Source organism: Platalea leucorodia (assembly GCF_965183815.1).
Source record: "Platalea leucorodia genome assembly, chromosome: 5".
NCBI classification, from domain to species: Eukaryota; Metazoa; Chordata; class Aves; order Pelecaniformes; family Threskiornithidae; genus Platalea; species Platalea leucorodia.
The window spans coordinates 56,285,163-56,298,536 of NC_138827.1; the positions used below are offsets into that span (position 1 = coordinate 56,285,163).

General features: G+C 38.2%; 1 protein-coding gene across 2 annotated transcripts in view; it reads right to left on the minus strand.

Annotated features, from left to right (window-relative positions):
* BRINP3 (BMP/retinoic acid inducible neural specific 3) overlaps window positions 1–13,374 on the minus strand; it is a gene marked incomplete at both ends in the record, with an annotated part of 205,626 nt that overhangs the window by 74,792 nt on the left and 117,460 nt on the right. For both annotated transcript variants that reach the window (XM_082314485.1, XM_082314486.1), the window contains one exon: window positions 13,033–13,223. In XM_082314485.1, the coding sequence (XP_082170611.1) occupies window positions 13,033–13,223 (191 nt within the window). The remainder of the gene's footprint in view (window positions 1–13,032; window positions 13,224–13,374) is intronic.

The window sequence follows — 13,374 nt, forward strand, 5'->3', positions numbered from 1 at the left end:
GTAGTTGTGTTCTGTATACAGTCTGATCTTTCAGATTGAGTCTGTCAAAATAAATGGGAAAAAGACCATTTCTTCTACACTTAACTCCTGTCAAATATGCACAAAACAAGTGAAGGACCCTGTAGCATAAGGACTGGGATGGTTTTGATTATACCCAGCCTTAAATATAGAAACTTTTAATGTCAAACACTCAAAAGTCTGGTGATTGTAGAAACTGGCTGTAGTGAATGAGAACTGGGAAGGTGTAGGTACCAAAATATGTTTTCATTATATCCCTTAAAGTTTTAATGAACACACAAAAAGTGATAGAGAGGAAAAGAAAGAGTATCTCTCTGTCATAGCTGCTAACATATCAAATGGTACTCAAGTATTTCTATAAATTTACAGTAACAAAGACCATTACAAAGTTGAAACACAAAGAAATCAAACAAAAAAGCCATCTTGAGAGGTAGGAATTACAGCTGGATGGAAAATTCCTATAGACATACCAAGATCCTATATTTTCATCAAGAAAGACCAGATCCTCCCCAGTGTAAATCAACACTGAATTTAGTGGAACATTGTGGATTTGCACCATGGGGGTTTCTATGTTTTTGACAGGTGAAAATACCTCTGGCACATGGCATTGGACATGTTTCATCAAATTCTGCTGTTAGACCTTAACTTGTTCACCATCTATAAAGATAAATGAATGAACAAACTGCTCTTTGGAAAGTTTTGGCTAATAACTGAGTGATTCTCAATATTCTTACTTCATGAACTAGACCAAAAGAGAATTTTTAATGTACAGAAGACTGATCTTAGAATTAGGCTCCAGGGGCAAAGTTATCCAGACAGACTGCTGTGCCTAGCTGGAAAATCATTCAAATCATCCTGATTTGTGGGAATAAAAAGATCTATCAAATATCAAGACCTTCTCATTAGGCCATACATGGATATGTCCTATTATGGATCTTAAATTGATATAATTTTTGCAAAAAAAAATGTTTAGAATATAGAATCTTGTCCCAGGGCTTATTTTATTCATTTCTTTCTGGACCTGACATACATGAGACAACACCTAGGGTAAAGAACGATGTATCATAAAGGCAAGTGCATTTCTTTAACCAAAAAATAGAATAAGAGAGAGCTAGAGTTCCTATGAGCATGAGAATCTAGGGAAAGAGGGAAGTTCAGAAGAAAAAGGAGGAAACAAATGAAAAGAGAGTACCGCTTATTATCAGTACTGTGGAGTCCCATGGAAGTGGAGACTTTGTTCGGCTCAGAATTGTAAGGAACTCTACTGCCTGCAGGTTTGATTTGTTTCCGTGTAGACTACCATGTAATTTAGAAAGTTTCTAGAGATATCTAAGCATCCAGCTCCTTTCATGATATGGTTGGAACTTTGACGCAAGTTGCTTTTAGAGTCACAGGTCTTACACATGTAAATGTTTGCATGAAGTTCATATATGTCGCTGTATATTTTTTCATGCCTTTTTACTTATTGGAACATTTAGCTTGTATGTAGTGCACAATTCTTTCTAAGCTATTATACTGTGATAGTAGTATATAACTCTTTATATTATACACTATAGACTTGACAGCTTGCTTTATTTTCATCAAGGAAGGACAGATTCTGCCTAGTGTAAACCAACACCAAAGTTGTTGATAAACTTGATTCCATTTTCTTAACTAACTTATTGCCTTTTTAGCATTGTAACCTCCTGATGCTGTGGAGTTTAACAAGTGAAATGCCTTTGTCTTTTACCTCAAGAAAAAACAGTATGATACTTTACCCTTCTGTTTGTGCAACATACCAACTCCTTTCTGCCAGATTATTTTTAATAGACTGGTCTTTATGACCAAATGAAAATTTTCAAACATAGGTTAAAATCATAATGCTCTGTCCTCTTGCATATCCTAACAAAAAAAAAAAAAAAAAAAAAAAAAAAAAGAAAAGCAGACCCACACATTTTATCATTATGCTTTAACCAAATATATAAATTGCTGTGCTTAAAGGAACATAGGGTATTTATTTCTTACAATGATATGCGTGGCTCAGTATTGCTGTGAATGTTATATTTCAAACAGAGAACTGGAGTAAGTTTACTTAAATGGACTAAAATATGACAGAAAACATATTGTAATGGTCCCCTTCAAAACATTTTCTCTATTATCAGTAACATTTTATCATCACTTATTTTTACTCATTAAGGACTTCATGAAAAGTTGAAGGAAAAACATGGAATGTTTTTTCATTTTCAAGGCTGTAGGTACTCCTGGAGAAGATACAATTATGTTTCCTTATAAATCTACATACTAGGTAGGAGGCTGTATACCGGTATCCTCTATTTACTGGGATTATTATAATTTTTGGAATATTATGAACTAGTATAACTGTGACACTATAGTTCTTTTATGATTTTTTTTTTTTTTAATTTTTATTTTACTTTTAACAAAAATCAAAGGAAGAATACTGCAGATACCCCAAAGACCATGAAATGTATTAACTATTCCTTGGGAATGCGAGGGTTAATTTGGGTAATCTAGAGAGAGATAATGAATAATAATTTGATAAATTAAGAAGATGATGGTTAAGGTTGAATGGAGAAAACCTTGATCTCAATGATATTAATATGCATGTGAAGAAACTTCTTTGAATTCAATGGAGTTTATTCATTGTATAAGGTCAGAATCTCACCATGCAAAATTAGAAACACTTTATTTTGGATACTTGATTCAGCAATAAAGTCTGTAGAATAGTGATGAAACTAGCAACCTTTCAGATGTTAAAGATCTGAAAACACTATAGTAATCACTCAGTACTATAGAAAGTGTAGTATACCTTCTCTGTTTTCTGGTTTTATTTACTTTAGTTTCATTTTCTGAGGGAAAAAAAAAAAAAAGAATATGAAAAATTTAAGGAACTGTAGTATGAATTCTTTACAGGATTTGACAACTGTGATGGCAAGTGTTCTGTGAGTGCTGTCAAAGTCATTTGTTTACATATGTATATAACCTGCTTAGGGTTTGGCAGTCTTTATTTTCTTGGAGGCTTTTTTACCCTTCTCTCTTGACTAAACTACATAACTGATATAACAAAGTCCTTCAATTTGTTATGACCTATCGTGTCATATGGTCTATCCTTTTTTGTTGTTGTTTCGTGTTGTTGTTGTTTTTTTTTTTTTTTAAAGTGAAGAATAGTTATCTAAAGTCTTTCCAAAATGCATATACTAGCATCTCTATTATGTGCTATTTTGTTGCTTTGAAAGCATTTCACGCTGTGTTACCAACTAGCTGGCGATGTTATAACTTCTTTCACCCATTACTGCTCTATGCACATTGCTGAAAATGTAATGAGACAGCGTAGTCTGTATTAGAGGCTGCTAAAACACATCCTTTTATGATTGTCATGCTGCAGCTGCTGTGATATATTGTGTCAATTATGTTGCTGAGTATGCATTCTGAGAGTGTTTAGTAAAACATGTTATTGCATTAACTTGCTGGTCCTTTGTTTTCCCTTTTTCTCTCACTCTCTGAAATAGTGAGGGCCAGATTCTCAAAGGAACTGTGATGTTTTACACCAGCTGAAGAGCTGACCTCTACCTTACCTGTTAGAGAAAACAGCCCTGGAGTTTCAATTTAATTAAAACTCGACTATCCAAATGAATTAAGGTCACTTTTAATATTATCACATTAAATTCTTGAATAAGAGATGGAACTAAATCCCTAATCTTTGCACTTAGTATATTCTTAGAATTAGGTAACGGTTACAAGATGTCATTATACCTATGGTGAATTTGATCCAAAGGTCTCCAACAGGTCCCAGACATAAATGCATAAAGCCTCATGTATTTCAATTTTATAATGAGACAAACACAAATCCTGTGCTGTGCAGTAGAACGTGGTATAGAGACATCTTAGCTACCTGAGATTGGTCTAGCTTCAGAAAAAGAAGGGATATAGCTGTGGAAGTCCAGGGCTACTTCTGAGCAAATAAACCCTGTTGACATGTATTTGTCTGGGCACAGCACTGTGGTACAGCTTTCAGGTCGTGTCCTGTGTCTCACATTTTATTGATGTTAGCACCATGTACTAGCACATGGCCTCTGTGCTCAAAGAGCCGAGTGTCAGCATTTTGATTCCAGCTGTCTAAACGTGCCTATCGAAATCCACAATTAAATTTAGGTTACTGAAAGACCCTTAGGAGCTAGGTGATGCCCAAAATGTAACAGAAGATACATGCCTAACTGCAGGTCCCAGTTCTTCTGGTAAGATTAGATAATGACACAAATTTAAATTTAAAAATCCACACCTAGTCATATAAATAGTGAGCTGATTTTGTGAAGCTTTTAATAACGAGTGAGTTTTTCAAGGTAAACTGCAAAAGTATTTAATTCTCACAAAAATTTCATGGGAGTTCACCACATCAAGATTTGGGAGCACAATTTCTATGTATATCCTGAAAATCTTCATTTTTAACTCCCCCTTTGAAAATTTCAAGCTTTGGTCTTGTATGAAGGCAATCTGACTTCCCAAGATAGTGGAGAATTTGGGATTTCATAATGGAGTTGAAAAATACTTGTCCTTGAAAATCTGTGCTGTGGCTTTTCCTTGACATGCTTAAGTAACATCACCATACCTACACAATGGGGAAGCCACAAAATTTTGAAAAGGGACAATCATTTCTGGCTTTTAGTTTCTTAGGTTTGTTTAATTAAACTTACATTTGCCATTTAATTTCTTCAATGGAGTCAACAAATACCTGATATTACCGGTATTTCTGGCCCAATGTTTCTAGCTGTGATTTTACAACTTAAAACTCTTGCTGGGCACAATTTTTTTGAGCTTTCCAATTTTTGGTCATTTACAAGGTTTCTCAGCTACATAGTCTTAAATCCTGTCCACAAACTGACTGGGGAAAGTGAGGGCAAGAAGCGTTCAAGATCTGGATTTCAAAAGCTTCAAAAATTTGGCAGTTTATATGAAACTGTGAAAACTATCTACATTTAGAATTTCCCAGAAATCTGACAAAAGTGCAAGGCTTTATAGTATTTCAGCATTTCTACTTTTGATTGCATCAATTACTTGAATCTACAGAAAAAACACATATAAGTATGAAGTATGAAAGAAAAAAAATTAAGTAAAGAAGCTTTTTCGGACAAAACAAAGAAACAAAAAAAAAAATGGCCTGGATTTCATTCTGAGTTTTGAGTGAGAAACTATTTTCATTACATTTAAGTTTCCACTCTAACAGCCCACCATGAGTCATTCATGGGTTAGTTATAGATGATCAGCTATAGTTACAATCACAACAGAGCCCTGTTCTTATAAACTCTTTGTAATCTAAAGTTTTCAGAGACAACAAAAGTGCTTAAATCTCTCATACCAAAAAAAGTGTTTTGGGGAAAGAAAAAAACAAATTGCACAACAAAATTTAATTGAAATTAGAGGGACATTCTCAAGGATGTTTATTCTTTCTCACTCAGATGGAATAAATGGGCTATAATCTGGCTGTAAATATCTGGTGGAAAATTCAATTTATTCATCTGTTCTTCTGTTGCCTCCTGTTCTTTTATTGCACTGTGGCTGTCCCACAGCTATTTGGACCCTAAGAGAACACCTACACCTGCCCCAGCTTCCTTGAAAGAAAATGTATTCTGGAATGGAAGAAGATACCCTCCAAAAGACAACTACTGTAACAGCCTCTCTTTATTAACCAGCAATGTTATACTTGCCTAACATAACTGTGTTTAACCTTTTGCAGAATGCAGTGAGAGTATTCAATAATATTTAATTTACCATGAGACCAATGTATTTCTTATCTGTTCTGCACAATTGTTTGGACTTAGTGCAGAAGTTCATTAGTGACAGCGGTGGAATTACAGCTTCTAGCAAACAGGAATCAGGGGCATTTTTGAGCAGGACTATACTGCTGTCTCCCAGATGCATTAGATTTAGAAAGCAGAATGAAATCTGGATGTGCTGTGCACAGCTGTAGAGAACCGGTACCAAATGCGGTTTTGTCTCGACATTGCTGCTGTAGCGCCATCCAGCGCAGCGCTTCGAGAAGACCATCTTCTCCACAGCCTTGAGAAAAAAACAACCTCGTGCGCCTGCGCAGGGACTAAAGGCGCGAAAAGAGCTGAGGCGGGGACAAAAAGGCGCGAAAAGAGCAGAGGCGGGGGCAGCACGGCCGTGGCGAACTGCACGTACACACTCGTGATCTGCGCATGCGTGGGAGCCCCTATATAAGGAGCGCACGTGCCCCTCGGCGGGGGCGGCAGCGGCGCGCGCGAGACCACTCCATCTGTTCCTGCACCCTCCAGGCTCACACCCCCCCCCCCACCGCTCCGATCCCCGCCGGAACCCGAGGCCACCGAAGACCCTGCAGAAGATCACCGGACTCGAAGTGGTGGTGACAAACTCCTTCTCTTTCTAACTCTCTCTCCCCTATTCTTTTCCTCTCCTCCCTTGCCCTCCCTCCTCCCTCCGTTCTCTTCTCCCCTCCAATAAAAGTAAAAGGTTGTACGGCATTTGACCTCGTTTGCGTCTTAATCTCGTCCTTGGGATCGTATCGAAACCTCTCCCGACATTGGATCGGGACAACAGCCCTTTCCCATCTACCCACCATTGAAAAGGTCTCCTAATTAGTTGTTAGGAGTACGGATGCATGATCTCAGTGTAGTACATGAAGGTCATTCTGCCACTGGGCAATGAAAGGACACGTTGCCAGAATCACAGTAGATGCTACAGTAACTAGTGACCTTCATGTCTTTTTTACACCACCCAACAATCAGCAAAGGAAAGAAGTCAGACATATGGATTAGGGTCATTGCATAGTCCTAGGTCTCAGGTCATTTCACCTTCCCCTGGGAAGCTATGGTTAGACCTTCAATAGGTGTAAATTACCTTGGCTGTACAGAAGCAAGAACAACACTGAGTTGGAAGAGCTGAGAATATTGCTCATTAAAGATACCACACAGCAAAAGAAAGGAAAACATGTACTGACTTTATTTGTATTCTGCTTCCCCAACTGTAAAGGATTTTATTAAACAAGAGGAGAGCATACCCCACCACCCTAATAGGGATGTTAATAGGGAGACCTAAGAGCCATCACTGCATCTGAAGAGAAATTTTTGTGGGAAAAATCTTCTAAAATGAATATGCAAAGGAAGTAATGTTGGATCTGTAATATTTCAAACACAACAGGATGTACATTCATGTAAATGTATATGTAAGTTAGATGCAGCCCTCAGGCACTTGGTGAGTTTCCAATGAGGCCCTTGAGGCTGCAAACTGTTGATTTAGCATACGAGCCTAACCACTTACACTAAAATGCATGCATTAAAATAATATTGAAAGAATCTGTGTATCAGGGACTTTTAACTAGGTTAAATATTGGTATAAGCTCTGGGTAGCTCCCACAGACATTTGATTTCCAGTTGGAAAATGTTGTGATGTAGTGATTTTACCTTTTTTAATGTGGAATAAACAATATATTGTCTATGTGATTAATGCGAAGCCTCAATCAGTTGTGCTCATGTTATTTTTAAGGATAATTACATCACAGCTAACAAACTTGATTACAAAAAAATTTCATTACCAAACTTGGCTCATCAAATACATCTCTTCCATTGCTTTCCTCGTGCTGCACATTAACAGATTTTGCTCTGAATGGTATTGTTTTTCACCAGATAGATAAATAAGAATTAAACATGAAGACTTTAATGTTAAATCTCACTTCCTCCTTCTTAATGCTTTCCTTTCTCTGTGACATAACTTAGTATTTTGATAGAAAAGCTTAATTATAAAACTTATCAAAATATTATCTTCCTGCATCAGTCCCACAAAATAATGTATCAAGATCTGTATGAAAAAAAATCAGCTATCACATATCTCAATGAATTTGAATAAAGAATATAATAATTGCTCAAGTATTAACTGTTCTAATTACATAAGGGAGAAAAATATTTCATTACGTGTCACTTTCCAAAGACAAATTCTTAGAATTTGGGAAAACAGATATTTATTGCTGGTGATATATTTTTTTCCAGAAGACTGATTGAGCTTGATCATTCTCATTTAATATTTGATCTATTGTTGATTTGGCTCTGTAACTCAAGAGACTTAATGGATCCCTCTCCATGTCCCATCTGTAAAGACCTTAGACCTTAATCTATTAAGGAAGCAGTAGAGGAAGAATCTGGAAACATTAGGAACTGAATGGCCAAACCTAGACACAGCCCTAGTTTGTGAATGGGTGAGTTGCTCATTGCTATCCTAGCATATCAAGCACTGCTATAGCTCTGTTAAATGCTCATCCTCTTTCCTGTCCTAGATAAATCCATTCTCAGTGGTGCTTTTAAGGTAGCTTCAAGACCCCCTCTACTACTGCATGCTTAGGTTTTTTCTTGCTGTTTCATGTTCCTGTAGATGAGAGAATATTTCTTCCCATAATGTTATTATTACATTTTTGTTGCTAAATGATTATTAAACCTTATTGATGTGTTACCAATTTACAATGCATCCAAAAAGAAAATTTCTCATGCTCCAAACCAGACAGCCTAAAAGACAGATAAGTCAGGAGAAAAGAAAAATCACAAGAAAGGGCACAGAATTAATATAGTAACTTGTTTAGGAGACACATAATGTTGTTTATAAGTATTATCTTTGTGCTTTTTAAGAGAATACATGCATTTTTTGCAGGTACAACTATAGAAAAAAGAGGTGTGAGGAGTGATCTAGTCTAACCTGAAAAGGGAGGCTTATACCGATTTTGGAGCTAAAAGGAATGAAAAATGTTGGCTTTGGTTTTTTGTTTGTGTTTTTGAAGGAAGGAAAGTGTATTTTTAATCTCTCTTCTAAAATAATCTTTTTAGGGGTGTCACAACCATCAAGATAGCCATCTCAGAACACTACAAATAGCAAATACATGGTTGTGCAAACAGTTGTGCAAAGTTGTTTCTAACTACTGCTGCTGTTGAAGATTGCCCATAGTCACAGGAAATGTGAAAAACAAACAAACAAAGAAGCCAACAAGCAAATATTAACAAAGGACTCCTGTTCATTTCGAAGTCCAAAACTCGAGGAACACCTTTGTGGCAGAGCTCATTTGTGCACTGAAGTGCTATGATTTATCTGTAAATATCATGTCTTTTGATTTGTGCTTCAAGTCTTGCCTGTTCCGAACAGTATATTTTTTTGTTTTATTCAGATACGCATTCCCAAAAGGATAGCTAAGTTCTCCCTAGTAAGTGTATGAGTTATATGAAACATTATTAATATTCTTAGTTCTCTCTTCCTAAAATATAAACAACTCTGCTAGTACGGTAGAATCTAATATACTGCATAATAAAAAGCCATCCAAAATGTAAATAAAATTGACTGACAAAAAAGGAAGGGAAAACAAACTATTCAAATGATAAACTATCTTTTCCTGTTTTTTCTTTTCAATGAATTGAAGTTATATGTACATGCAAATTATGTTTTAAGACACAGAATTGCTATCTGAGAATGAATAAAAAATGATAGTATCAAATACTAAATAGATCCTGAACATGATTTTTTTTTTTTTTTTTTTTTTTTTAACTAGTCAGCAATCAAAAAATGATTTTGTAGCACTTGGAAAACTTCTAATACAAATTCAGAATTTCAGGGATTTCTAAACCTGTTCAAATACCTTTATATTGGATTTCTTTGATGCTGGTCAGAAGGGAGTTATGGTAAACTGAAAGAGCTTTTTTTGGACTCCCTTTGGAAATCCTCAGTTCCATCTCTCATGCAGAGGAAGGCTTTGAGCAAAGCTGTGGTGAGTGAGCCAGACAAAGAAGGTGCTGTGACTTAAAAAGCTACCCAGTAGCTTGCTTGTTTAAAAAGCACTAGGTTCACTCTCCTCCCTGGGGCAGCCCAGGAGGGGAAGGCACAGAGCTGGCTGATGGCCACCCTGGTCCTCAGGTCCCCCAGGGTGTCACTTCTCCCGAATCAGCCCTCAAGCTGATCTGCTGGAACACAGAGATCTGTCTGTGTAGCTCTACAGAAAGCCTGTGGTCTAAGTCAGATGTCAGTATATATGTTTAATAAATGATCTTGAAATATGCTATTTACACCATGGATCTGGAACTTCACTTGAGAGTTTTCCAATTTAAAAACAGCAGTGTCTCAAAAATCTGTGTGGGAAGAGAACAAAAAAATACCTTCCCTGGCTGTTTCTGTGTTCCTAGTTCTCAACAGAAGCAGGGTTTTTGTTCAGTTAAGTGTTTTGACAATAGAAATTTGTAATGCAAATGCTCCCCGTGTCTCAATGAAACCAAGCTAAAAAGCGAGGGTTTCATGTATCAGCACTGTTGCATCTGATCTGAGAACCATTTTCTAGAGACCCCTGCAGTCAATTAACAAAATCAGACTTGCTGATGGACTACAGCTTGCATTTGTATTTATCTATCTGAGGGGGTGGAGAGAAAACTTAGTCATTTTGTAGTGTTTGTAAAAAACTTTGGACACGCAGAAGGTTCATTACATAAATTGTTAGCAAGCAGGGTTGAATTTTGCATTATGACACAAATTTGCTTTACAAAAAATTCAGTGAAGAGAAAGGAGAAATTTCTTTCAGACACTGTTTTGTCTCTACATTTATATGTTCTATCACTTCAGTTACCACTGGTTTCAGCCATAAACTATCTTAACATAGAAGGAAAGTTTTGCATGTGGGTTGACGGAAGGAGCCTAGTTTTAGAGATTTCTGTACATCTACATAATAAACAATAAGATTATGAAGATAAGTCAGATCAGAGGGATGGGTAGTATGATGGTCTGCAGCAAGACTGTGTGCTCCAATGGGCAACCCTCAGATGAGATCGAACTCTGTGTTGGTTCTGCTGCATTTTCAGCTCTACTGCCTGAATAGCCAAATACCATCCTGCACCTGCAGATGACCAGCTCTGAGCTGGGGATAGCTGCCATGCCATCAGCCCACAATGGATGGGACAGGAGGAATATCCTCCATATACGAGCAGCCAAACTGAACATGTGCTGCTGAACCACAAATTCTGGTTGTATCCTTCTCACTGTAAAAGCCCTGGCACTCCCAAGGAAGTAAATTTATATTTACTTGAATAACAGCTAAGGTAGTTGGAAACTGCAGCTGGCTTCAGATGGTCTTTAATGAAGATCTTAGTTACCAGTGGAAAGATCCAATGAGCGGAATGGATTCTGAATCACATCTTACATTAAAAGCTTCATAATTAATGCATATTCAACTGCAAGTTAAGATTTTATTTACTCTTCAGTGCTGGAAATGAACTGAGAGAGGTTATTTATTTGGTGGTGAATGGAGTCCAATCCAGTTGGCGGCCGGTCACGAGTGGTGTTCCCAAGGGCTCAGTGTTGGGGCCGGTCCTGTTCAACATCTTTATCAATGATCTGGATGAGGGGATCGAGTGCACCCTCAGTAAGTTTGCAGATGACACCAAGTTGGGTGGAAGTGTTGATCTGCTGGAGGGTAGGAAGGATGTACAGAGGGACCTTGACAGGCTGGATTGCTGGGCTGGGGCCAACTGTATGAGATTCAACAAGGCCAAGTGCCAGGTCCTGCACTTGGGTCACAACAACCCCATGCAACGTTACAGGCTGGGGGTGGAGTGGCTGGAGAGCTGCCTGGCGGAAAAGGACCTGGGGGTGTTGGTTGACAGCCACCTGAACATGAGCCAGCAGTGTGCTCAGGTGGCCAAGAGGGCCAATGGCATCCTGGCTTGTATCAAGAATAGTGTGGCCAGCAGGACTAGGGAGGGTGATTGTCCCCTTGTACTTGGCACTGGTGAGGCTGCACCTCAAGTACTGTGTTCACTTTCGGGCCCCTCACTACAAGAAGGACATTGCGATGCTGACGTGTGTCCAAAGAAGGCCAATGAAGTTGGTGAAGGGTCTAGAGCACAAGTCTTATGAGGATCGGCTGAGGGAGCTGGGGTTATTTAGTCTGGAGAAGAGGAGGCTGAGGGGAGACCTTATTGCTCTCTACAACTACCTGAAAGGAGGTTGTAGCGAGGTGGGGGTCAGTCTCTTCTCCCTAGTAACAAGCGATAGGATGAGAGGAAACGGCCTCAAGCTGTGCCAGGGAAAGTTTAAGTTGGATATTAGAAAAAACTTCTTCACCGAAAGGGTAGTCAGGCATTGGAACAGGCTGCCCAGGGAAGTGGTTGAGTCTCTGTCCCTGGAGGTATTTAAAAGATGGGTAGACGTGGTGCTCGAGGACATGGTTTAGTGGTGGACTCGGCAGGGTTAAGTTAACGGTTGGACTCAATGATCTTAAGGGTCTTTTCCAACCTTAGCGATTCTATGGTTGTGTGATTTCAAATAAGCAACATTAGGCTAGAGAGCTGCTCAAAAGAACAGTTGTTGCTTTATATAATGCCTACCAGGGCACTGATCTTAGCCAAGCATCCTCCAGTGTTATGAGTAACCTACAGCAGTCAGTAGGCAGGATGCTTTGACAGACAGACTGTACTAAAATAAGTTCCTAAGAGAAAATAAGATGTGCCTCCACAAAGCTGAAGAACCAAGAGCTCTAAATTGTTCCAAAGGTCAGTAAAAAAAAATATATATATTAAAAAAAAAAAAAAAAATCATTTCAGTCGCAGGAGTACAATAACTATGTTTGGAAAAAAAAAAAAAAAACAGAAGAAAAAGAAAGAAAAAAAAGAAGTATGAGGGAACTGTATGCGCCCATACACAGATATAAGTCTGCCTATAAATGCAGTTGCTGAGCGCACATGTAAAGGAGATTGTCTCAATGACCAAACACTTCTATAATGGCCTTTTGTATCATTCAAATTATGTATTGGTCATCCAGAGTAATATCTTTAGTGTGCTAGACCCTCTTCTAAGATAGAATCTTCATTATCAATTGAATGGTTTGATTCAGGTAAAAACGTTTAGAACAAAAATTATTGTTTTGCTAAGAAATCTTTTTTTGCTAATCAAAACACATTTCTCCTGAGAAGCAGCTAGTGAATCTGGGAACACATCTGCAGGTTGGTCCTAGAGGACTTCCCCTACCTTTATGGCAGTGGAGGCAATCTGGATGTGGTGGAGTCTGCGCAGTGTGCTGTCCCTGTCAATGAAGTAGGAGGCTGCGAGCTGGTGCAGGGTCTCCAGATTCACTGCAGAGCTGTTTGTGCTGGGATCACTTCCTTCTGACCTCTTGCTCAGCTTCCGTTTGTCCACAAAAATTGTGAGTGACTCCTCTCCTGAGCAGGGAAAGAGAAATCACAGCATTCATCAGTGACATCTTCACAAGTCTCATTTTGCCAGAAATAAGGTGGCAACACAAAATATTCCCTAGCTGTTGTCCAATGTTTATATATCCCTCCCTGGTGGTAGATGCAGATACATCAGTGC